General features: G+C 44.7%; 1 protein-coding gene across 2 annotated transcripts; it reads left to right on the top strand.

The window, feature by feature from the left end:
* The first annotated feature begins 2,975 nt into the window (after positions 1-2,975).
* On the top strand, positions 2,976-26,177 carry LOC140189938 (H-2 class II histocompatibility antigen, E-S beta chain-like). 2 transcript variants are annotated; one of them, XM_072246308.1, is made up of 5 exons: positions 2,976-3,248; positions 4,403-4,660; positions 9,728-10,009; positions 15,826-15,927; positions 24,354-26,177. In XM_072246308.1, the coding sequence occupies exons 1-5, from the start codon at positions 3,098-3,100 to the stop codon at positions 24,440-24,442; spliced, it is 882 nt and encodes a 293-aa protein (XP_072102409.1). In that variant the 5' UTR covers positions 2,976-3,097; the 3' UTR covers positions 24,443-26,177. The 2 variants fall into 2 exon arrangements, with proteins under 2 accessions (XP_072102409.1, XP_072102408.1); XM_072246307.1 differs by lacking the exon at positions 24,354-26,177 and adding an exon at positions 20,767-20,893.
* Positions 26,178-27,793: the final 1,616 nt, after the last annotated feature.

Consider the following 27,793-nt stretch of genomic DNA (forward strand, 5'->3'; position numbering starts at 1 on the left):
GCTTTCTATATCTTTCTGTCTTTATCTCTGGAGACAGCTTATCTACTGATGTCCACTATAAGCCTACTGACTCTCACAGCTATCTGGATTATTTCTCTTCTCACCCTGTCTCTTCCAAAAATGCCATCCCCTTGCAATTCCTCTGTCTCCGCCGCATCTGCTCTCAGGATGAGGCTTTTCATTTCAGGACCAAGGAGATGTCCTCCTTTTTTTTTTAAAAGAAAAGGGCTTCCCTTCCTCGACCATCAACTCTGCTCTCAAATGCATCTCCCCCATTTCACGCATATCTGCTCTTTCTCCATCCTTCCGCCACCCAACTAGGAATAGCATTCACCTTGTCTTCACCTACCACCCCACTAGCCTCCGGGTCCAACATATAATTCCCCGTAACTTCTGCCACCTCCAACGGGATCCCACCACTAAGCACATCTCCCGCCCCCCCACCCGGTTTCCACAGGGATCGCTCCCTACGCGACTCCCTTGTCGACTGGTCCTCCCCCCATCCCTCCCCACTGATCTCCCTCCTGGCACTTATCCTTGTAAGCAGTATCTCCCACTGGCCACACATTTTAATTCCACGTCCCATTCCCATTCTGATGTGTCTATCCACGGCCTCCTCTATTGTAAAGATGAAGCCACACTCAGGTTGGAGGAACAACAGCTTATATTCCGTCTGGGCAGCCTCCAACCTGATGGCATGAACATTGACTTCCCAAACTTTCTTTCTCCAGCTTTCTTTCTCCCTAGGCCTCCTGTCCCATCATTCTCTCATATCCCTTTTACGAATCAACTGTCCAGCTCTTCATTCCATCCCACCCCCTCCTGTCTTCTCCTATCATTTCGGATCTCCCCCTCGCCCTCCCACTTTCAAATCTCTTACTAGCTTTTTTTCAGTTAGTCCTGATGAAGGATCTCGGCCCGAAATGTCGAACGTACCTCTTCCTAGAGATGCTGCCTGGTCCGCTGCGTTCACCAGCAACTCTTATGTGTGTTGCTTGTGATGCACCATCAATAACTCCAAAAGACTGGAAGTAGAGTAAATACTGAAAGGCTTTTATTAGCAGTAAAGTGTGACCTCCACCATGCTGAGTATTTGCCCCTGGCCTGAGAGGAGGAGCAATGGTACAATCGCTTTTATTCAGGGGTCTCTGGGAGGAACCACAGGAGCAGTCAGCAGAGGGGCGTGTCCAGACAGGTAACCCAGTTACAATATATATGGTTTACCACAGCTTGCTATTCCAGCATCTGCAGATTCTCTCGTGTTTGCGTTTTTAAAAGTCTACTGTGTTGCTTTTTCCGTGCTCTGTGCCCTTTGGTCTCCCAGAACACACCAGGCACCAGCACTGACCTCGAGTCCGTCTGCCTCCAGAGCCACCGGAATCCAGCACACCAAAGGTGCGCGAGTCTTCCAGGACGCGTCCGTGGCAATGCGAAAAGCAGCCAGTCGTGAGACCCCGACAGCGGGTCCCATTCCTGCAAAGAACCGAAGTCAGCGTGTCACTCCAGGTCAGTATCTTCAAAAGAACCCTGAAAAGGGAAAAAAAAAGAAATAAATAGAGCTGTTTCCAAAGATGAAAGCAAAGGAATCGCCATTAGGTGCCATCGGCCTCCTGAGCATCTGATGACACATTAATTGACACAGAATGTCTTCAAAGATGCTACATAAATGTAAAACACACAAAATGCTGGAGGAACCCATCAGGTCAGGCAATGTCTAGAGAGGGAAATGGACAATCAACGTCTCACACCGAGAACCTTCACCAGGACTGAAAGAAAGATGGGGGGTGGCGGAAGCCAGAATAAGAAGGTGGGAGGTGGGGAAGGTGTACATGCTTGCAGGTGATAGGTGAGACCAGGAAAGGGGGAAGGTGGGTGGGATGGGTTGAGGTTTTGAGATAAGAAGCTGGAAGGTGATTGGTGGAGAAGGTTAAGGCTGAAAAAGAAGGAATCTGATAGGAATAGAAAATGGAGGAAACTCACACCTTCCCCTTCGTCTGGCATACCCCCATCTACTATCCACCTGTCTACCATCTAAACACCTGCTATCCCCTCTTACCTGGTAGCCCCCTTCCACACACCCCCCCCACACACACACAGACACACACGCACACACACACAAACACTGTCCCTCTCACCTGGTATACTCCTTCTATCACCCACCTTATTGATGAACTGGTATCCCATCCACTCACCTTCCCCCTCACCTGGTATTACACCCACACACCTCTGTTCTCACCTGGCATCCCACCCACCCACCTCCCCCCAGTTGGTATCCCACCCAAACACCTACCTCCCCCCTCACCTGGTATCCCACCCACAAACCTACCTCCCTCTCATCTGGTATCCCACCCACACACCTATCTCCCCTTCACCTCGTGTCCCACTTACCTCCCCCTCACCTGGTATCCCACCCACACACCTACCTCCCCCCTCAGCTGGTGTCCCACCCACACACCTACCTCTCCCCTCAGCTGGTGTCCCACCCACACACCTACCTCCCCCACACCTGGTATCCCACCCACACACCTACCTTCTCCACACCTGGTATCCCACCCACACACCTACCTCCCCCTCACCTAGTGTCCCACCCACCCAATTCCCCCTCACCTGGTATTCCACCTACCTCCCCCGGTATTCCACCTACCTCCCCCTCACCTGATATCTCACCCACACACCTACCTCCCCCTCACCTTGTATTCCACCCGCACACCTACCTCCCCCTCGCCTGGTATCTCACCCACACACTTACCACCCCTCACCTGGTGTCCCACCCACACACCTACTTCCCTTTCACCTGGTGTCCCACTCACACACCTACCTCCCCCTCACCTGTTATTACCCGACCCCATCCACGCTCCTCTCAGCTGGTATCCCAATCACCTTTCGTCGTGTGTTGTTGAGTCTCATTGACAATAAAGCGCCAAGTTGAAACAAAAGGCGTTCCCTCCCGCCTCGCCCCGCCTGTCTGTGGCAGCGGCCGCCCACTCAGTCGGGGAAACTTCGACATCGATCGCCTCCCGTTACGGGACCTGCCGGCTGGCGATCGGTTTCGCGCGTAGCGGCTGTGTGACAAGGTCCTCAGCCTTCGGCGGAAGGGATGTGGGGAATGATGCCGTCTCCGCGAACCGTGAGCCAGCTGCTCCTCCCGCTGTCTCAGGAGCCGCCGGCCGGCGTGAGGCGACGCCGCTCTCCCTCTCTGCTCGCCGCCTTCCTCCTCCTCCTCCTCCACAACGGCTCCATTGCCCTGGGTGAGGAGCGCAGCGCCCCAGGGATGGGAGGCGCCGGGGGAGGGGGCACCGATGGAGCGTAGGGAGGTAGAGGGGGGTGGGGACACTGAGGGAGGGTGGGCAAGAGAGGGAAGAGGGCAACTAGGGAGGGAGGGGAGGGTAAAGGTCAGGAGGGAAAGGGAGACCTCGCTGAAGGAAGGTGGAGAGAGGAGCGGCACCAGGGGAGGGTGGGGAGGGGAACTGAGGAAGGGTTAAGAGGGGAGAGGAGGGGAATGAGTACCGATAAAGGGTGGGGAGGAGAGTGGAGTGACATTGAGGCAGGGTGGGGAGTGAGCACCAAAGGAGGGTGGGAAGGGGGTGCAAAGGGAAGGTGGGGAGGAGGGGGCGCCAATGGAGGGTAGTGGACTGGGCACAATGGGAGGGAAGGGCGTTCCAAAGGAGAGGGGAGAGGGCATCGAATGGGCATGGAAAGGGAAGGAGGCACTGAGAGAGAATAGGTAGGGAGGGAGTGGAGGTGAATTGAGTATTGTTGAGGGGGTGGCGGAAGGGGCGGGGATATTGGGGATGAGTGTGTGGGAGAGGATATAGTGTGCCAAAGGTGTGTGGGGAGGGAGAGGGGTGCTAAGTGTGGGACGGAAGGCTGAGGAGTGGAGTTGTGGGGTTGCAGAGAGTGGGGAGGATAGAGGACACGGAGACTGGGAGGGGAGGGGGCCATGTTTGAGCGGGTGGGGAGGGACTGCCAAGGATGTTTGGGGAGGGAGGGAAGTAGTCACTGAGGGTGGGTGGGGAGAGAGGGAGTGAGTGGAGTGTTGGGTGTGGACGGTGAGGAGAGATGTCTGTGGGGAGAGGTGTTGAGGGAAGGGCACTTCAATGGCGAGGAGGGGTTTGGGCAAAGAGGTGGGTGGGGACGTGGGCATCGAACTGAGGAAGAGGTGGGTGCAGAGAGTGAGGGTGAAGGGTCAGCAGCACCACCACCAAATCCCAACTATTGGAGTTTTACTGTGGGAGGGAGAGGTGGCTCTGGAGAAGTGGCACCTTTTTGCTGTCAGAATGGTGTGGAATCCACAGAAGGGAGAGACAAATTTGTTGTTTCAGGTTGATTAATTTTAAGGTTTTAAAATGAGCCATTTCACTCTCACAATTGGTTAATGGATCGATTATTATCTGCTTGCCAGGAATGCACATCGGTCAAGTGACTTTCTCTGGTAAAGGTTCACAGTTTTCAATGGCTACCCTGCAGTTTGCTTACAATGGAGAAACGACCGTTCGCTTTAATTATACTACAGGAAAGTTTGTGGCCATCAATCCAATTGTAAAGCCTTACATGGACGATCTGAACCGCTATACGGAGGTTATGAAATATGTTACCTGCTGTGTTGAAAGCATGCCTGTTGCCATGGAGATCGTTCACCAGGCTGTTCAAACTCTGACGGGTAAGTTTATTTTCACAAAAAAATCTGCAGATGCTGGAAATCCAAGCAGCACCCACAAAGTGCTGGAGGAGCTCAGCAGGCCAGGCAGCATCTATGGAAAAGAGTACAGACGACGTTTCGGGCTGAGACCCTTCATCAGGACTGGAGAAACAAGTTGAGGAGTCAGAGTTAGGAGGTGGAGAGGGGTGAAGTAAGGAGCTGGGAAGTTGATTGGGAAAAGAGGTGCAGGCTGGAGGAGGACGAATCTGATAGGAGAGGACAGAAGGGCATGGAAGAAAGAAAGGGGGGAAGCACCAGAGGGAGGTGATGTGCAGGTAAGGTGAGAGAGGGAAAAGGGAATGGGGAATGATGAAGTGGGGGGGGGGCATTACTGGAAGTTCGGGAAGTCGGTGGTCATGCAATCAGGTTGGAGGCTACCCAGGCGGAATATAAGATGTTACTCCTCCAACCTGAGTGCGGCCTCATCCTGACAGAAGAGGAGGCCATGGCATGGGAGTGGGAAGTGGAATTAAAGTTTTGTTTTCAAAGCGATGTTCAAGCAGGCTGTGTGGCAGAGGCTGACAGAGAGGGCAAAACAAGGGAACACATGCACCAGTCCTCAAAGAGGGATCAGAAGTGGAGGGAGTGAGCAATTTCAAGTTATTAGGCGTCAATGTCTCTATGGATCTATCCTGGGGCCTACATGTCAAGGCAGTTACAAAAAGGCACGACAGCGGCTATATTTCATTACGCGTTTGAGGAGATTTGGTATGTCAAATTTCTACAGATTTACCGTGGAGAGGTATAACTGGCTGCACATGGGGGGAGGGGGTGTAGATACTGCAAAGGGTTGAAAGAAGCTGCAGAAATTTGTGAACTCAATTAGTTCCATCATGGGCACGAGCCTCCTTAGCATTCAGGAATCTTCAATGAGTGATGCCTCAAAAAGGCATCATCCATCATTAAAGACCCTCACCACTCAGGACATGCCTTTCAGTGCTCCCTTCAGGGAGGAGGTCCAGGAGCCTGAAGGCACACACTAAAGGATTCAGGAAAAGCTTCTTCCCTTCTCCCATCAGATTTATAAACAGTCCACAAAAAACCCATGAACATAACCTCACTATTTTTGCTCTCTATTTGAACTATTTATTTCATTTAAATACGTTTGTTTTTGTAATTTATTCCTTTTATGTATTACACCATATTGCTGGCACAAGACAGCAAACTTGTCAGCAAAAAGACCTTATACTCAGTGACCACTTTATTAGGTTTTTCCTGTAGCTAATAAAGTGGAAACTGAGTGTATGTTCGTGGTCTTCTGTTGCTGTAGCCTACTGTTTTTCAACTGTTTTTAGCCCAACACCTCCCTAAAGCACTTTCATCCTTGCTAATGCTCTTCTAAGGCACAACGCACTTTCTGGCACCCCCATGGTGTGAAAACATGTCTACCATATGCTAACACGAGAAAACTGATTCTGATTTAAATTGTTATTGGTCTTTAAAACTAGCTTACTAAGTACCTACACACTGTACAGCAGCTTTGACATGAATGTGATCCTTAAGCTTGAAGGTTTTTAGCAAGAGTTGAAATATCTGGTTCAAGTTGTGACAGCAAAAGCCTTAAGTCCCCACGCATGCCAATATCCAAGCAGTTTCTGTTTTTTGTGAGCTTGTGGTTCACTGCACTTTCAATAAGGTAGGAGGATAGAAATACAATGAAGAGCAGTTTGGCTCATCTTCAAAGACCAGGAAACTTCATATGACCCTCTAGCCACATAGCACAAAAGTCGATGTTTTTAAATAAGCATTTTTGCTTCTCCCTTATTCTGAATTTTGATAATTTTTTCTTGCAAGCTCTCTTCCTGTTCTTCCACCTTGCAAAGGATTAGGGTTATTACCCAGTCCGGAATTTCTGGAGCGTTCAAATCCTTGAATCAATTCTGAAAATCTTTTTTTGGTGACTGCAGGTGTAAGGAGCACTCTTGCAAATCACCATCTGTGAAAGAGAGTGCCATACTTTCCATGCAGGGAAACTGAGAACATTCTTCTCCCAATGTTTTGCTTACATATTTTCAATTTTCTGATAAAGGTGGGCATTGCACTTTTTGTCTGGATTAAATTTAAGTTTTCACCCAGCAGTTTCATATTTAGAATATTCAGTTTGTCATACAGATTGGCTTGGTTTGCCACATCTCCATATAGAAGTCCAATCTCATTGACTTCCACCAGTGCAAAAAGATCGAAAAGTGTTTTAAGGAGCAGCTTTTGACAGCCGACACACTTCAGTGTGAAGAAACAAGCATTCAATCTCTGCATTGATATTTTGGCAGAAATGGTGAAATATTCTGCTATTTAATGGATGATCTTTAATTTTGTTGATAGCAGCTATTACAGGAGTCATGCTTGAAAAAAGTCACTAGCTGAGGTTTATGGCTGCGAGGTGTTGACGATGAATTACACAATGGATGTAAACAAACTTGGAATTTATTTTTTCATTAATGCCACTAAACTAGCATGGCAACCTGTTATATAAGGTGCTCCATCTGTTGTACAAGAAATCATGTTCCTAATTGAAATACTTTCATCCTCAATATACATTTTGAGGTCGTCATAGATTGATTCTCTGTTGATATGTTTTTAACTTCTTACAAAAGAGAATCGCTTCCTAAACTTTTCCCTTTTAGATAAACCGTACATATGCCATTAGCAATGCTGCGTTGCCTTGCACAGTTGACTCATCCAGTTATATCCCAAATTCTGTTTTTTGTGGCTCTGTGCAAAGTTGATATTCCACCTCTTCACTCATTTCATCAATACGATGAGCTATTGCTCAGAGGAAATTATTTTAAAATACTGGTTTCCATTTTGAGAACAGTTGTGAGCACTTCTGATACAGCAGGCATTATTAATCTTTCACCAATTGTATGAGATTTTCCACACCTTGCTATCATTTTGGAAATGATATAAGAAGCAACGAGACCACAAACAAGGTCATTTCTTGGCAAATGACTCGAATGTGCAATGGTTTTGCAATGCTTCTTTCATCTTCTGGAACCGAGTAATAGCATAAGTAGCCTTTTCAGGGTGTCTTTTGCAGAAGCATTCCTGCAATCTTGATGGTTTCATGGATTCATTAGACAGTACAGCATTACAAATAGGAAACATGGGGTGTTGCTGATCTAATGGGATGGAATAAAACCATATTTCAGGTATGTAACTTTGTATTGACACACTTTGTGTAATTTCTGTTTCTTAGCAGGATTAGAAAGCAAGGCTTCAATGCCTTCAAGCTTGTAGAGATCGCACCGTACATACTTACCCATTGTTAACGGGGCTAAATTAAAATAATAAATTAACACCACTGGGAATGCCTATCGGATGTTGATGGCAGTGAGTTGACACGGATGGAACGATGGCAGTGGTACGCAAAGGAACAGCGAGGCAAAGGTGAAGATGATCACAACTGCAAAAATTACATTGACAAGGATTCAGATTGGAATCGAATGTTAGTCGGGACAGAGCTTGCGTTTGGGAAGCTACCTTCTTACTATTCCAGTCAACACGATTGACCAGTCACGTAAAGTTTCGTAATCCCCAAAGATGGTTCTTGACCGCACATATGAAGCCGAGGTCACTTTGAACACCTCAAGAGGATTCCTCAGTGTTGACGGGTTCACTGATTGACTCTATTTCATCATTTGGTTCCGGCCAGCGCTGTATCGTTGCGCGACCTGTTTTCCATAGATCTGTCATGAAGGTGGAGAGGGTGTACTTGACCTATCAACCATTAAATTGCACGAACTCGTTCCGTGCTGCCAGTCAAGGGTAATTGTTGGACACCCTGTTTGCTAATTTACGCATCCCCAATAATGTCTGTTTGGTTGGTAAGGTTGGATGAGATTGTCGAATTTCAGACTTGTTGCGATGACGGGTGCTCACCGCCTGCTGAGCTGTGGTTCTTCCTGTGTTCCAGTGCCTCATCCTTTTTTTCAGAAGTGCCTAGTCTACTAATGGTCGGTCAGGTCTCGAGCCTCAAGTAGGGGTGTCACTCTTCCCCCATGACATCATACAATACCGCACTCCCCTTGGGAATCACTGCTGCAGCTCAGTCACTTTGAGGTGTGACATGTTGTACGTTCAGAGATGCTCTTCTGCACACCACTGCTGTAACACATGGTGATTTGAGTTACTGTCCCCGTCCTGTCAGATTGAACCAGTCTGGCCATCCTCCTCTGACCTCTCTCATTAACAAGGTGCTTTCACCCACAAAACTGCCGCTCACTGGACGTTTTTTCTTTGTCGCACCGTTCTCTGTGAACTCGAGAGACCGTTGTGTATGAAAATCCCAGGAGATCAGCAGTTTCTGAGATACTCAGACCACCCCATCTGGTCCATGGTCAAAGTTAATTAGATTGCATTTCTTCCCCATTCTGATGTTTGGTCTGAACATCAACTGAACCTCTTGACAACGTCTGCATGCTTTTATGCATTGAGTTGCTGGAACATGATTGGCTGATTAGAAGTTTATATTAACGAGCAAGTGTACATAATAAAGTTGACACTGAGTGTATGTCAGTGATATTAAACCTGATTCTGATCTGCACTAACCTGCAGCTAATTAACTGCACCCTGCAAATTTTCATTTCTAAGTATTTCCACCTTATGGAAACTTTGAGTTACCAACAGTTCTTGAAACTTTCATGTGACCTGGGAGTGACTGAAAGAACCCTACCCCTGGTCAGAGGCAGATGACCAAGGGACAGTTTCTAAACACAGAAGATTCGGCAGATGGTGGCAATCCAAAGCAACATGTGCGTATGCACGTGCATGCACACACACGCGTGCGCACGCGCGCACACAATTCAGCAGGCCAGGCAGCATCTAGGGAGGTGAATAAACATAGGAACAGAATTAGACCATTTGACCCATTGTGTCTGTTCCTCCATTCCGTCATGCTGTATTCTCAAGATTGTATAATATACACATGCTTTAATAGTAAACATACTTTGAACTTTGAAGTTCTGTTAGTCTTTACTTTTTTTGATCCCGTAACCAAGTTCAGCTTCAATGTGTTTCTGTCCACTGCAGCGAAGCCGACTATCACAATAACCTCAAGACACATGAAGAACAGAGAGAATACCTTGGCCCTGACATGCCAAGTGCATGGATTTTATCCCAAGAAAATCCACGCAACGTGGCTGCGGAATGGTGTGGCGATCGATCGGGAAGTGCCAATGACAAGAATTTTACCCAACTGGGATAGGACGTTCCAAGTCCGGCTACAGGTCGAAATTGACCCCGAGAAGGGTGACACTTACACTTGTGAAATCGAGCATCTGAGCGTCCCTGACAAGCTGCATGCAGTTTGGGGTAAGGCTCAGAGTCTGAATAATTTGGGGTGCAGTGTACTGGTGATGATCTGGTTCACACTCTGTCCAACACTATATTATACACTCAGTGGCCACTTTATCAGGCACCTCCTCTACATAATAAAGTGACCATTGAGTGTAAGGTCGTGGTCTTATGCTGCTGTAGCTCATCCGCTTCAAGGTTGGAAATGTTTGCGTTCAGTGACGCTCTTCCGCACACCAACATTGTATCAGGCGGTTCTTTCAGTTACTGTCGTGTTCCTGTTAGCGTGAACCAGTCTGGCCATTCTCCTCTGAAATCTCACTAACAAGGCACTTTTGCCCACAACTGCCACTCAGTAGATGATTTTTTTTGTTTGTTTTTCACACTGTTCACTTTAAACTCTCGAGACTTGTACCTGAAAATCCCGCGAGCTCAACAATTTCTGAGATACTCAAACCACCCCATCGTGCATCAGCATCGTTCAAAGGTACATTTATTATCAATCTATGTATTCAGTATTCAACTCTGAGATTCATCTTCTCCAGATAGCCAGGAAAAAAAGAAATCCATGGAAGTCATTCAAAGATAAACATCAAACCCCCACCCCTCCACTGCACAAAAAAAACAAAACTGAACAGGAACATCAACCCCCCAAACCCCCACCCTGCACAAAAAAATCAAAATGCTACAAGAACATCAACCCATCTAAACCCCACTCCCTCACGTAAAAAAAAACTAACAAAACATGCTCTGCAATAACAAGGTGAAAGAACAGGGGAAAACATAGAATATAAAAATCATAAGACTGGAAGTCCATAGTCCAATCCATAAATTCAGAACCTGGTAATGTCCTCTGACCAACAGCGAGAGAGAGAGAGAGAGAGAACACTCAAACACAGAGGCCTGCCCTCCAACAACAAAGAGTGAAAGGCACCACACAGCAGAGAAATCCATCCCTGCAATCAAAAGGCAAGCAGTTGCCTCAGATTCAATCTTCCTCGACACTTTACTCAGCAAAATGGAGTCGATCATTGGCCCCTGCCTTATCTTTAAGCTGCTTCGCCTTGAGGCTGTTTGAGCTTCCTGGAATCTTCCCGGAGACAGCAAAGCACTAGATCACTCAATTGATCTCTAAACTGTAAATCACAGGCTCTTAACAGTTCCAGAAACACATTTCAGATGAAAAGCAGACGTAAAAGAAGTGAAATAAACAGATTCGTTGACTATCTGATAGACGTTGACCAGTGGGACGTTGTACACAGGCACCATCTTGTCTAGATTCCATGGTGAAAGTCACTCAGATCACATTTCTTCCCCAATCTGATGTTTGGTCTGAACAACAACTGAACCCCTTGGCCATGTCTGCATGCTTTGATGCATTGAGTTGCTGCCACATGATTGGGTGATTTGGTTCACATTTTCAACCCATTCAGGTTACGATTGTTTCACAGGAACAGAATCCTGTTGTAGCCTGGTGAGAATCAGTATCTCCACTTTCTACATCAGTCATGGAGTAATACAGATATGTGCACTTCAGCCCAACTGGACCATGCTGATCACCATAAGATCATAAATTATAGGAGCAGAATTAGTCCATTTGGCCTATTGAACCTGCTTAGGCATTTCATGGCTAAATTATTATCCACTCAACCCCGTATTTCTGCCTTCTCCCCGTAACCTTTGACACCCTTAATAATCAAGAACCTTTCAACTTCATCTTTAAATCTACTCAGTGACGTGGCCTCCAGAGCAGTCTGTGGCAATGAATTCAGGGACTTACCTAAAGAAATTCCTTCTCATCTCTGTTCTAAAGGGATGTCCTTCTATTCTGAGGCTGTGTCCCCTGGTGCTCGACTCCCCCATTAGAGGAAACATCCTCTCCACGTCCACTCTGTCTAGGCTTTTCAGTATTTGATAGGATTGAATGACACATCCACCCCCATCATTCTGCTAAATTCCACTAAGTACAGGCCCAGAGCCATCAAATTCTCATCATATGTTAACCCGTGCATTGTCAGGATCATTCTCGTTAACCTCATTCGGACCCTCTCCAATACTCAAACTGCTTAAGACCAATTTCTTATGAAGCCTCAGCATAAAAGAGTGGTAACACTGCACTTGCCTTCCTTACTCCTGACTCAGCCTGCAAATTAACCTTTCGGGAATCCTGTTCGGGGACCTCCAATTCCCTTTGCACCTCGGATTTGTGTTTTCTCTTGGCTCGTACTTTCCTTCCTGGGATGATTCTCATGAACCTCCTCTGGGGCCTCTCTAATTCCGGTACATCCTTTCTGAGATAAGAGGCCCAAAACTACTCATAATACTTCAAGTGAGGATTTGATCAGTGCCTAATGAGGACCGGCAATAGATTCCTGCTTTTATACTCGAGTCCATAGGAAAGGAAAGCTGACATTGTATTTGCCTCTCTTACCATTGATTCAACCGATAAATTAACATTTAGGGAACCCTCCACGAGTTCTCCCAAGTACTTGCTTTTGAACTACCTTGTATATATGGAATGATGGTTTGGATATCAGGCTCACAAATACTTTTTACTCTACCTCGGTGTATCATAATAAGCCAATTAGCACACTTCTATCCTCAGTGGATACAAGCCCAGCATGTCTGACCCTTTCTCATAAGACAACCGGCACATTCCAGCAGTCTAACTGGCAGGTAACATAACACTTTAACTGCCAGTGACCTGGGTTCAAACCCAGCACATCCTTCTTCGATAAGGGGCCATTCTCTGCTGTTGTATTGGACCAAAACTAGAGAAGTCTGGTGAAGACAATAAAATGCAAACAACTGTGGTCAAACTGCTCTCTGCTGTAATACCTTCTGAATGACAAGTGCAGCCAAACTGCTCTCTGCTGTAATATCTTCTGCCTAATTATGGCCGAACCATAGAACCATAGAAACTACAGCACAGAAACAGGCCTTTTGGCCCTTCTTGGCTGTGCCGAACCATTTTCTGCCTCGTCCCACTGACCTGCACACGGACCATATCCCCCCATACACCTCCCATCCATGTATCTGTCCAATTTATTCTTAAATGTTAAAAAAGAACCCGCATTTACCACCTCATCTGGCAGCTCATTCCATACTCCCACCACTCTCTGTGTGAAGAAGCCCTCCCTAATGTTCCCTTTAAACTTTTCCCCCCTCACCCTTAACCAATGTCCTCTCGTTTTTTTCTCCCCTTGCCTCAGTGGAAAAAGCCTGCTTGCATTCACTCTATCTATACCCGTCATAATTTTATATACCTCTATCAAATCTCCCCTCATTCTTCTACGCTGCAGGGAATAAAGTCCTAACCTATTCAACCTTTCTCTGTAACTGAGTTTCTTAAGTCCCGGCAACATCCTTGTAAAACCTTCTCTGCACTCTTTCAACCTTATTTATATCCTTCCTGTAATTTGGTGACCAAAACTGAACACAATACTCCAGATTCGGCCTCACCAATGCCTTATACAACCTCATCATAACATTCCAGCTCTTATACTCAATACTTTGATTAATAAAGGCCAATGTACCAAAAGCTCTCTTTACGACCCTACCTACCTGTGACGCCACTTTTAGGGAATTTTGTATCTGTATTCCCAGATCCCTCTGTTCCACTGCACTCCTCAGTGCCTTACCATTAACCCTGTATGTTCTACCTTGGTTTGTCCTTCCAACGTGCAATACCTTACATTTGTCTGCATTAAACTCCATCTGCCATTTTTCAGCCCATTTTTCCAGCTGGTCCAAGTCCCTCTGCAGGCTCTGAAAACCTTCCTCGCTGTCTACTACACCTCCAATCTTTGTATCATCAGCAAATTTGCTGATCCAATTTACCACATTATCATCCAGATCATTGATATAGATGACAAATAACAATGGACCCAGCACTGATCCCTGTGGCACACCACTAGTCACAGGCCTCCACTCAGAGAAGCAATTCTCTACTACCACTCTTTGGCTTCTTCCATTGAGCCAATGTCTGATCCAATTTACCATCTCTCCATGTATACCTAGCGACTGAATTTTCCTAACTAACCTCCCATGCGAGACCTTGTCAAAGGCCTTCCTGAAGTCCATGTAGACAATATCCACTGCCTTCCCTTCATCCACTTTCCTGGTAACCTCTCGAAAAACTCCAACAGATTGGTCAAGCATGACCTGCCACGCACAAAGCCATGTTGACTCTCATAGTAAGTCCCTGTCCATCCAAATGCTTGTAGATTCTGTCTCTTAGTACTCCCTCCAATAACATACCTACTACCGACGTTAAATTTACCGGCCTATAATTTCCCGGATTACTTTTCGATCCTTTTTTAAACAACGGAACAACATGAGCCCCTCTCCAATCCTCTGGCACCTCACCTGTAGACAGCGACATTTTAAATATTTCTGCCAGGGCCCCTGCAATTTCAACACTAGTCTCCTTCAAGGTCCGAGGGAACACCCTGTCAGGTCCCCGGGATTTATCCACTTTAATTTTCCTCAAGACAGCAAGGACTGCCTCCTTTTCGATCTGTACAGTTTCCATGATCTCACTACTTGTTTCCCCTAATTCCATAGACTTCATGCCAGTTTCCTTAGTAAATACAGACGCAAAAAACCTATTTAAGATCTCCCCCATTTCCTTTGGTTCCGCACATAGGTGACCACTCTGACCTTCAAGAGGACCAATTTTATCCCTTACAATCCTTTTGCTCTTAATATACCTGTAAAAGCTCTTTGGATTATCCTTCACTTTGACTGCCAATGCAACCTCATGTCTTCTTTTGGCACTCCTGATTTCTTTCTTAAGTATTTTCTTGCACTTCTTATACTCCTCAAGCACCTTATTTACTCCCTGCTTCCTATACTTGTCATACAACTCCCTCTTCTTCTTTATCAGAGTTGCAATATCCCTTGAGAACCAAAGTTCCTTATTCCTATTCACTTTGCCTTTAATCCTGACAGGAACATACAAATTCTGCACTCTCAAAATTTCTCCTTTGAAGGCTTCCCACCTACCGATCACATCCTTGCCAGAGAACAACCTGTCCCAATCCACGCTTTTTAGATCCTTTCTCATTTCTTCAAATTTGGCCTTCTTCCAGTTAAGAACCTCAGCCCTAGGATCATATCTATCCTTGTCCATGATCAAGTTGAAACTAATGGTGTTATCATCACTGGAACCAAAGTGCTCCACTACACAGACTTCCGTCACTTGTCCTAACTCGTTTCCTAACAGGAGATCCAATATTGCATCCCCTCTAGTTGGTCCCTCTATATATTGATTTAGAAAACTTTCCTGAACACATTTTACAAACTCTAAACCATCTAGACTCCTAACAGTCCCAATCAATATATGGAAAATTAAAATCCCCTCCCACCACAACTTTATGTTTCCTGCAGTTGCTTGCTATTTCCCTGCAGATCTGCTCTTCCAATTCTCGTTGACTATTGGGTGGTCTGTAATACAATCCCACTAATGTGGCCATACCTTTCCTGTTTCTCAGCTCCACCCATAAGGACTCAGTAGACAAGCCCTCTAATCTGTCCTGCCTGAGCACTGCTGTAATATTTTCCCTAACAAGCAATGCAACTCCCCCACCTTTCATTCCTCTGCCTCGATCACATCTGAAACATCGGAACCCCGGAATATTAAGCTGCCAGTCCTGCCCCTCCTGTAGCCAAGTTTCACTAATTGCTATAACGTCATAATTCCACATGTCAATCCACGCCCTCAACAGAGAACGCCGAACTGTTCTCTGCTCTTGTATCTTCTGACCAACAGCTGTAGCCAAACTGCTCTCTGCCATAATACGTTCTGACCCCAGTTTTACTGATTTTCCTAGTTCCGAAGAATACCTATCCAGTCTATGGATATGTGATTGGAATAATCGCTGGAATAATTGGCATTCTGACTGCAGTGTCTGGAGGAATGATCAGGTGGAAAGGTAGGAATATTTTTGTATGTAGTCATCAGTCCGGGGAACATTTTTTTCTTCATACCCTTCATTTTTAAAAAAGCCACAGATACCCAGTTGGCCAAATACCCAGTCTGGTCATCGGAGACCCAGTGATTCAGCATGGGTTATCACACCAAATTCTACACTAAGCGTGGTAGAATATAAGGGCAGGCCAGAGAGCAAGAAAGAATTCAAGAGGGAAACAAACCACTGGTTTACACTGACCATCAAATATCCATTTAGATTTTTCCAACGTTGTTCTTCCAACATTCCCATTAGCCCAAATAAACTCCACCCACCCCCCCCCACACACACACCTACATGCTAGAGACATTCCCATCAGCTCCCAACACTCAACTAATCTAAAAGGAGAGGAGAGTGGATCTTGGGAGAAAGGGAAGGTGGAGGGACGCCATAGGGAGGCGCTGGGCAGTAAGGAGAAGTGAAGGGGTAATGGATATGCCGAATGGGGAATGGATAAAGATAAGATGGGAAGGGGAGAGAAATTACCAGAAGTTAGAGAAATCGATGCTACTCACTGTAATCTGCCAGCATGTATTCCTTTCCCTCCTCACGCTTTACTCTTACTTCTGTCCCCTTCCAATCCAGTCTTGACGAAGATTCTTGACCTGAAACATTGACTGTTTATTCCCTTCCATCTTTGCTGCCTCGCCTGCTAAGGTCCTCCTGCATTTTGTGTGTGTTGCTCTGGATTTTCCAGTATCTGCAGAACCCCTTGTGCTTATCAAATGTCCGATGGTGCAGATTCCAGGTGAGAGAGGAAAAGTGAACGGAGAGTTGTGAGGAGAACTGTTCTACACAGAGCGGTCAGCACCTGGGGTACCAGAGGAGGTGGTTGAACCAGATATGAAAGCAATGTTTAAGACCGTTTTGGCAGACGAGTGAACAGGCAAGAAGTGGAGCCATTATACCCTCAGTGGCCGCTTTATTAAGGGTGCATGAGGAACATAATAAAGTTTATGTTCATGGTCTGTTACTACAGCCCATCAATTTCAAAGTTTGACATGTTGTGTGTTCAGAGATGCTCTTCTGCACACCACGGTTATAACGTGTGGTTATTTGAGTTAGTGTCACCTTCCTGTCAGCTTGAACCAGTCTGGCTCTTCTCCTCTGACCCCACCCATTAACAAATTGTTTTCACCCTCAGAACTGCCCCACTGTTGTTCCTCGCACCATTGCCTGTAAACTCTAGAGACTGTTGTATGTGAAAATCCCTGGAGAGCAGCAGTTACTGTGATAATCAAACCACCCCATCTGGCACCAACAATCATTCCACAGTCAAAGCCACTTAGATCGCCTTTCTTCCCCTCTCTGATGCTCGGTCTGAACAACAAATGTACCTCTTGACTATGTCTGCATGCATTGAATTTCTGCCACATGATTGGCTGATTAGATGTTTCTATTAATATCAAACCTGCTCCTGATCTGCACTAACCTGTAGCTAATTAACCTCACAATGTAACTTTTGATATTTCGGCCGTTGGTATTTCAATTTCACTGAAACTTTGGGTTACCAACTGCTTTTGGACCCCTCATATGATTTGGGAGTGTCTGAAAGAACCGTTCCCCTGGTCAGTGGCGAATGACCAGAGGACAGTTTTGAAACACAGAAGATTCTGCAGTTGGTGGAAATCCAGAGCAACGCACACAGTCACATACACACAATGCTGCAAAAATTCGGTAGGTCAGGCAGCGTCTATGGAGGGGAATAAACAGTTGACATTTCGGGCCAAGACCAGTCATTAAGTCTAAAGGAGACATTTTGTGTAGTCAGCACCACTCAGGCCCCAAAGATGTGGATTAAAGAGTTTTAACCTTCAGAGATAGGATGTAAGACATCGGAGTACAATTAGGCCACTCAGCCCATCAGATCTGCTCCACTGGATGTTATTTTTGTCCTTGCATCGCTCTCTGTAAACTCTAGGAACTGTTGTCCATGAAAATCCCAGGAGATCAGCAGTTCATTCTCTATTCAAACCATCCTGTCTGGTCTGTGGTCAGAGTTACTTGGATCATATTTCTTCCCCATTCTGATGTTTGGACTGAACAACAACTGAACTTCTTGACCACGTTTGCATGCTTTTATGCTTTAAGTTGCCACATGATTAGCTGATTAATAATCATAATACCTAAATATCTAAAGGAGTCTGAAACTTTAAAAGGAGTATAAAGGAAACAATTCACTTTTACTAAAATTAATATAAGGATCTTTATAAAGCTAATTTTGATCCCTTAGTAGACTCTATGAAGTATTTATTTAGTAGATGGAGTTGACTTACATTTTCACTTGTTGGTCGTATTCATATAGTTAAAATGATGATTCTACTGAGATTTTTATATTTATTTCAGAATATTCCTGTTTTTTTGACTAGGAAGTTTTTCGATCGGATTGATTCTATTATTTTATCTTTTATTTGGAATAATAAAAGACCAAGAATTAGTAAATGTCATTTACAAAAATTGAAAAAGTATGGAGAGCTTGCTTTGCCTAATTTTAGAATGTATTATTGGGCTGTTAATCTCCGGTATATGTCTTTTTGGTTATATTGGGTTGATAAGAGTGATCGGTCAATTTGGGTAGACCTGGAACTAAAAGTTGTAAAACAGTTTTATTTAACCTCGTTATTGGGGGCTCCTTTACCTATGCAATTAGGTAAAGTTGTTAATTTAAACCTATATCCTGTGATTAAGTATTCTTTACAAATTTGGCGCCAGTTCCACAATTTTTTTAATCTTAAAAAATTTAAACTTTGTGGTTTAATTTACCAAAATTACTTTTTTAAGCCTTCTTTGAGTGATCCAATTTTTCTACTTTGGAAAATAAAGGTATTAATTCTTTTTTAGATTTATTTAAAGAAGATAGATTGACAATTAATTGATAAATATTCTCTTTCATACTCACACTTTCTGCAATACCTTCAAGTTAGACATTTTTTACAAAAATATTTAAGTAATTTCCCTTACATATTGGAGGCTGACCTGTTAGATAATATTATGAGTATGAATCCTTTGATTAAGGGTTCTATTGGAAGAATTTATAATTTACTATTACAATGGGATAAGCGTCCTTTGTCTGAGATCAAACAGGATTGGGAAAAGGAACTTAATTTGACTTTTATGACGGAGGATTGGATGCGGCTATTGAAGTCGGTTAACTTTTCTTCAATTTGTGCTAGCCATTCATTGATTCAATTTAAAATTGTACATCGTTATCATTTGACAAAGGAGAGACTTTGTAAAATCTTTTCTAATGTTGATAGTCATTGTGATAGATGTAAAACTGAGATAGCTACACTGACACATATCTTTTGGTCTTGTTCTATATTAGAACAGTTCTGGAAGTCGGTTTTCTCAACAATTACTAAAGCAATTAAAATTAATTTACAACCTAATAAATTAACTGTGCTTTTTAGAATAGATCCTCAAAATATTCATGGTATTTCTGTGTCTGACCAACATGTTATTGCATTTGTTACATTGATAGCTAGGAGGGCCATTTTGTTGAAGTGGAAGGATACATCAGCTCCCACTTTGTCACAATGGTTCTCTTAAGTGATGCTATGTCTTAGTTTGGAGAAAATTAGAAGTCGAACCTTTGAACCTTTATTTGATTTTGAGAAAAGATGGGGCTCATTTGCTCGTTATTATCATTTGAGTTAAGTGATATAATTTTTCCACGATCTAATTGTAATTTTTTTTAGTATATTTTCTTTTCTTGCTAACGGTTTGATGTTTATTTTAGAAGCTTTTTGTATGACGCGTGGCTCCAGGGTTGTACACTTAATGGGTTCTCTTTTTTTTCCTCACTTTTCTGCTCAGTAGGTTTTTTTTGTTATCACAAAATTTTGTTTTCAATCTTTAAGATGATGGGTTTTTTTTCTGAGGCATTGTAAGTGTTGTTACTTCGATGTACTCATGTTATTTTTCCTATATATACAATAAAAAGATTTGAAAGGAAAGAAAGAATGATTGGCTGATTAAATATTTGGATTAACAAGCAGGTGTACAGGTGTACCTAATAAAGTGACCAATGAGTGAAGACTAAAGGGAGATCGTGTAATTTGGTATCATGATTAGTACAAATGTGGGCGGAATGGCCTGTTTCTGAGCTGTACTTTTCTTTGTTTCTAAAACATACCTTTATTCATTCAAATTATAGGCAGGAAATACGATATGATTGGTAGATGTCTCTTTCTAAATTGATTGTGTCATCAAATCAGTATCTTGATCGTGTCTTCCATGCTGTGCATACTATTTTCATGTGGCCTCTTCTGAGCAGTGTAACCACCAAAGTCAGAGTAAATTAGTAATTTTAATTACACCCTGTTAAAATTAAAGTTTAGTAAGGGCATCAAAGATCATGGGGAGAAGGCAGGAGAATGGGTTTGAGATGAATAATAAATCAGCTGCAATGAAATGGCCAGCACAGACTCAATAAGCCAAATGCCTTAATTCTGCTTCTATGCCTTGTGATTTAAATATAGCATCCAAGTACATATATGCCATCAAATATTGCCTTGAGATTCATCTTCTTCCGGGCATTTACAGGAAAATAATTACAATCAAATTTATGAAGACTATACATAATCAAAAACTGATCAACAACCAATGTGCAAAAGAAGACTAATTGTGCAAATAAAAACATACAGAGGCATGCAAAAGTTTGGGCACCCCGGTCAAAATTTCTGTTACTGTGAATAGTTAAGTGAGTAGAAGATGAACTGATCTCCAAAAGTCATAAAGTTAAAAATGAAACATTCTTTTCAACACTTTAAGCAAGATCAGTGTATTATTTTTGTTTTGTAGAATTTCAGAGTGGAGAAAAGGAAAGGAGCACCATGCAAAAGTTTGGGCACCCCAAGAGATTTGAGCTCTCAGATAACTTTTGCCAAGGTCTCAGACCTTAATTAGCTTGTTAGGGCTATGGCTTGTTCACAATCATCGTTAGGTAAGGCCAAGTGATACAAATTTCAAAGCTTTATAAATACCCTGACTCCTCAAACTTGTCCCAAAAAGTGTGAGAATGTTATGAGAAGTATTGCTGGATGCGACTGTAGAGCAGGGCGGGAAACTATGTACTTAATATATCTAGCTATGATTCGATCAGTTATAGATTATGGTTGTATTGCATATGGTTCCCGCTGCTACGGCAGTGCTTGGAAAACTAGACAGTGTGCAGTCCAAAGCACTTAGACGCTGTTGTGGAGCCTTTAGAACAACATCAGTCCCGGCATTATGTGTGGAGATGGGAGAACTGCCTCTGCATTTAAGACAAATTCAGTTGGGCCTGAAGTATTGGGTAAAACTAAATGGATTCAATCACTGCTGTCCATCAAAGTGTCTTTTGCAGGGGAATTCAGAGCGCCAACGTAAAATTAAAAGATACCCATTTTTAGATTTGGTTACTAACTGGGCTGTGAAATTGAAACTGACTGAGGAAGACATAGCTGACCAAATTTTCTTGCCACCCGTCCCTTTTTGGCTCTATCCAGGACCAGAAGTAGACATAAATCTCCTTTTTCAGCTTCAAGGAAGCAGTGCAATTTGATCAGCGTTGATCACAAATGTATATTTAAATAATAAATGGGGATCTTATCTGAAGATTTTTACTGATGGCTCAGTGGACCCAGAGAGCAGTAGGGCAGATTTGGGATGTATGTGTCTCAACTTGGAGTTAAGATTGGTCACCGGGTTTCAGATGGTGTTTCTTGCTTTGCAACAGAATTATTAGCAATCCTCTGGGCCTTATGGTGTATAGAAGACTCTCGACCATGCAGGGTTATCATCTGTTCGGATTTTGCTGCTGCTTTATAGTCTATAAAAGGGAGTAAATCAAAAGCTCGATCTGATATAGTTATTGAGATTCTCTTAGTGCTGTTTAGAGTAGGGAAGATGGGTCGCATTAGACATTACTGCCCTGGGAAAAAGTCCCTGGCTATCCATTCAATCATTTCCTCTTATACACCTTTTCTCAAGTAGCCTCTCATCCTCCTTTGCTCTGACTTACTCAACCTATTCTCATAAGACATGCTCCCCAATCTAGGCAGCATCCTGGTAAATCTGCTCTGCACTCTCTCTGAAGCTTCTTCATCGTTCCTATAATGAGGAGACCTGGGCTGAACAACCTGTTCCAAGTGTGGTATAATCAGGGTTTTGTAGAACTGCATCATTACCTGTCAGCTCTTGAACTCAATCCCTCGACTAATGAAGGCCAACATACCATATGCCTTCTTAACCACAATTTCAACTTGCATAGCAACATTGAGGTGACTGGCAACATGGACCAAAGATCCCTCTGTCCTCCACACTGCTGAGAATATTGCCATTTAACCCTGCACTCTGACTTCAAGCTCAACCTTCCAATGTGAATCATTTCAGTTTTCTGGGCCCAGCTCTGCATTCTGCCAATGTCCTGTTGTAACCTACAACAACCTACTGCGCTGTCGATAGCCATGTCATCAAGAGTAACAATTATTCCTGTCTGATATGGGGGAAATTGACATTAAGTCAGCATATTGGAGTCAGTGCAAATTCTTTGCTGTGCAATCACTTCACCGGTGTCAGTAATACCTTGTATCTGGACAGCAGACACAAAATACTGGAGGAACTCAGCAGGACAGGCAGCGTCTATGGAAAAGAATCAACGTTTTGGGCTGAGACCCTTCAACAGGACCCCCCAGAACTCTACTCCTCATCTTTTTTTCTCCAGTCCTGCTGAAGGGTCTTGGCCCAAAACATCAACTCTTTACTCTTTTCCATTGACACTGCCTGGCCTGCTGAGTTCCTTCAGCATTTTATATGTGTTGCCTGGACTTCCAGCATCTACAGATTTTCTCTTGTTTGCCTTGTTTCTGGATGATTGATTGGATATCTGTCATATCTGACGATGAGTTTGAAACCAGTGCAGGAGAGTTTTTAAAGTGGAAAAACTGCTGCACTGGGGCAGCTGCACTCTCTGAAATTTGAAGGTCCAGGACCAGTGGTATGAGTACTTGTCATAACTGACGTCTTCCTTCATTGCAGTAGACGACCATGACTTCTTCTGTACCTCTCAATGAAGTGTGGCTGTTGAATCTCACTGTTGACCTCATCCACTCATTCCGCATCTCTTCGCACGTTCGGATGGGCATGTTCCTATCTCACTGTGGTATAAGGCCGCCGGCTACCCTCTCCTGGTTTAACCTGTCCATCGAAGCAATGTACTGGGGTGTGGCCGCTGTCACACCTATACAGCTACTTGGAGCTGCATGTGAAAGCTGAGTGTCAGGTGGGGACTAATGTGAGTGAGCTCCCCCAGAATGGACACGACAAGCTCCGTCACCAGCAGTGCTACCCCCCACTGCACCCCGCCCCTGGACATCTCATACACCCATTTTATGTCTGGTAAACATCAAAAAAGTTAACTAGGGTGCACTATGCACACAGGAACCTGGGGTCAGGAGGACGTAACTATTAGACATAGGATCATAATTAGGCCATTCAGCCCATCATGTCTATTTCGCCATTCCATCATGGCTGATTTATCCTCCTTTCAACTTCATTCTTCTAACTTCTCCCCATAACCTTTGTCGCCCTTACTAATCAAGAAATCATCAAGTTCAGGAAGGAACGTCAACTTCCTTCCTTCCAAGCTCAACTTTAAATATACACAATGACTTCTCCTCCACAGCCACCTGTAGCAATGAATCCCACAGACTCACAACCTCCTGGCTAAAGAAATTCCTCCTCATCTCTGTTCTAAAGGGACATCCCTCCACTCGGATTCTGTGCCCTCTGGTCCCAGACTCCCCCACAATAGGAAACATCTTCTCCACATCCATTCTAACCAGAAGAAGAAAGAAGAAACCCCTTGACTCCGAGTGGAGTCATTGGGACTTAGTCATGATGGCGTTTTCTTAGCAGGCTTTCTCGTTTTTACGAGGCCGAGTTGCTAGCTCGACGCTCAACCCAGCACGGATGGAAAGTGAGCAAGGGAGTCGGCTGGATTCGAACTCAGGAGCCTTCGCTCCGAAGTCCGGCGCTGATGCCACTACGCCACCAGCTGGCGATTCTAACCAGGCCTTTCAATATTTAGTAGGTTTTGATGACATCCCACTCGCCATTGTTCTAAACTTCAGTGAGTATAGACCCAGAGCTGTCAACTGCTCATCATACTTTATCCCTTTCATTTCCAGGATCATTCTCGTGAACCTCCTCTGGAACCACTCCACTGTCAGTACATCCATTCTTAGCTTAGGTCCAAAACTGCTCGCGATGCTCCAAATGCAGATTGCCTAATCCATTATAAAGCAGCAGCATTATATCCTGAAATGTTACATACTGCTGTTGACTGGTGCTGTCTTAATTATTACACAGTCCATATCTTCATTATCCCTCTTCTCTTTTCTTCTCAGAACTCTGCTCACACGGTGAGGACGACCGTCTGTGTGAAGAACTTGGCCAGATGCCGAGGCCTGCCTCTGAATGCACGACAGAAGTTTGAAATCGAACTGTGAAATTCACAACTTGCCGGTACTTGGATACCTGGTGACTGCCGTCTCCGTTCTCGTTTGTCTGGCATGCATTGGAAATCACCTGCCTCACAATGCCGCTTTTTACTTTGTGTTTAACCCATTTCAGTTTGATTTCCTATTCACATACGTGACCAAAGGTGTAAGGTGCTCCTTCCCTCTGCTGGCAAGGTGTAGCACCTGCTTAGCCCCCTGTCAGATTCATGGGGCATAAATCGTGATTTTGTGGCCATTGACAATTGACAACAGCCTGGCAGACAACCTCTGGAGAGTATTGATAATGGGTGGAATCACTCATTTTGTAAAACAACTCCTCAGAAGAAAGCAATAGCAAACTACTTCTGTAGAATTTGCCAAGAGCCTATGACCATGATCATCCGCATCCAACAACATGGCACATGATGATGATCATGATTCCCACTCCCACATGTCGGTCCACGACTTCCTCTACTCCCATGATGAGGTCAGACTCAGGCTGGAGAAGCAACACCTCATATTCTCTATGGGTTACCTCCAACCTGATACCATAAATTTAGACTTTATACCTTCAGGAAATTGTTTCCCCAACCTTTTCCTCATATATTCCACAATCTGCCTCCCCTCTTACCTCTTCGCTTATCTTCACCTGCCCATCACCTCCCTCTGGTGCTCCTTCTTGTTGCCTTCCCTCCACGGTCAACTATTCTCTCCTATCAGATTCCTCCTTCTTTAGCTGTTTCCTCTTCCACCTATCACCTCCCTGCTTCTCACTTCATCCAGCCTCCTCCACCCAACCACCTTTCTCCGACTTCACCTATGGCCTGGCAGCTTCTTCTTCTCCCCTCCTTATTCTTTCCCTTTCCTTTCCAGTCCTGATGAAGGCTCTCAGCCTGAAACATCAACTGTTTATTTTCCTCCATAGATGTTACCTAACCTGCAGAATTTCTCCACCATTTTGTGTGTGTCTGTTGTTCTGGATTTCCAGCATCTCGTTGCCTATGTTTAACTGCAGTGCTGGAGACCAGTGTTGTCAGTGCCTGCAAAGCAGTTATCAAGAGGTGCCGAATCCTACATCCTAAGGTACAATTAACCTCTGAGCAAAATCTTTCTGTTGCCGCACCTGCTTGGAAGAATGAAGAATGTCTGTGGATTCAAATAAAATCTGTACAACACACTTTGTCATCCAGCAGCATGATAATTCAAGTTCAGAAAACTAAAATACACACATCGGCCGCTTTATTAGATATCGCTTGTATATTTCTGGTCTTCTGCTGCTGTAGACCATCCTCTTCAAGGTTCGACATGCTGTGTGTTCAGAGATGCTCTTCTGCACCCCACTGTTGTAATGCATGGCTATTTGAATTACTGTCACCTTCCTGTCAGCCTGAAACAGTATGGTCATTCCCTTCTGAACTCTCTGATTGACAAGGCGCTCTCAGACACAGAACTGACACTCACTGGCTTTTTTTTCCTTTTTCACACCATTCTCTGTAAACTGCTGTGCATGAAAATCCAACAGAGATCAAATTTCAAAACAAATTTAGTACATAGACGCCAAATGTCAACCCTGGGATATTTTCCTTTGCTGGCATACAATAACCATACAAGAATTAATGAATGACCGCACCAACTTGGGGGAACTTTGTGCAGAAGATGACAAACTCTGCAAATACTAAAATGAAGAAATGATCATAAATAAGCAATAAATACCAAGATCAAGAGATGAAGAAATCTTGAAAATGAGTCCATTGGTTGTGTCAGCATTTACAATGATGGGGCAAGTGAAGTTATCCTGCGGCTCCTGTACCACCTTCATGATGGCAGCAGCGAGAAGAGAGCATGTCCTGGGTGGTGGGAGTCCCTAATCATGGATGCTGCTTTCCTACGACAGCATTTCAAGTAGATGTGCTCAATGGTGGGGAAAGCTTTTCTCAGCAGCTTCTGAGATACTCGAATGATCCCAACTAGCTCCAGAATTCATTCCACCATCAAAGTCACTTGGATCACATTTCTTCCCCATTCTGAAGTTGTTCTGAAGAACAACTGAACCTCTTGAACATGCCTGCATGCTCCTAAGCATTGAGTTGCTGTGACATGATTGGCTCATTAGATATTTGTATGAACGAGCAGGTGTACCTTATAAAGTGGCCACTGAATGTATATGGAGTGTGAGAAGTTGCAGCTCCTATTTGTATGCTCGAAGGAGCTGCTCCTCAAGGTCTGACTGCACCTCAACCCCATGCTCATCAACCACAGTCCCACAGCGTGGGAGGGTGGGGGCTGTAACTCAGGGATCTCTTGGTAGGCTCGATCCTGGGCCTTGCCAAAATGGCCACGCGCAGTTCCAGGCAGCAGGCAGTCAAGGTCTCTGCTTGTGCCGACTGACTGTCCCTCTTCCAGTATTACATTCGAGCTGGAGTGTCCATGGAGAGGTTAACATGCAATCTCTATGGCACAACGGGGAATTTCTGTGAATGGGGCACCACCAACTTCCCCACCCCAGCCCACCGCCCCCCAGGGAATCGAGTGATTTGTAGACAACAGCAATCCTATTTTAATTTGAAGTTGTTTAGACACTTTTGTAAATCTCTGACCATTGTGTGTCTCTTGTATGGTCTAAAAAACAAAGCACGATCATTTGGCAAAACTCACAACACGCTACAGGAAGTCAGTGGGTTGTGCCGCATCTGCTCCCAGGATGAGGATTTCCGTTCCAGGACATCTCAAATGTCCTCTTTCTTTAAGGATCGTGGTTTCCCTTCTGCCGTCATCAATGATGCCCTCACCCGCATCTCCTCCATTCCCGCACTTTGGCCCTCACCCCATCCTCCCGTCACCACAACAAGGACAGAGTTCCCCTTGTCCTCACCTACCACCCCACCTGCCTCTGGATCCAGCACATTATCCTACTCAATTTCCGCCACCTTCAACAGGACCCCACAACTAAGCACATCTTTCCTTCTCCATCCCTCTCTGCTTTCCGCAGGGATCGTTCCCTCCGCGACTCCCTGGTCCACACGTCCCTCCTGACGGATCTCCCATCCGGCACTTATCCCTGTGAGTGTAAGTGCTACACCTGTTCCTATACCTCTTCTCTTGCCACCATTGATGGCCCAAAACAGTCCTTCCAAGTGAGGCAACACTTCACTTGTGAGTCTGTTGGGGTCACCTATTGCATCTGGTGCTCCCGGTGCGGCTTCCTCTACATCGGTGAAACCCCACGCAGATTGGGGGACCGCTTCGTCTAGCACCTCCACTCCGTCCACTACAACAGACAGGATCTCCCCGTTGCCACCCACTTCAACTCTGCTTCACATTCCAATTCGGATATGTCCATACATGGC

Source organism: Mobula birostris, chromosome 29, assembly GCF_030028105.1.
Source record: "Mobula birostris isolate sMobBir1 chromosome 29, sMobBir1.hap1, whole genome shotgun sequence".
Taxonomy (NCBI): domain Eukaryota; kingdom Metazoa; phylum Chordata; class Chondrichthyes; order Myliobatiformes; family Myliobatidae; genus Mobula; species Mobula birostris.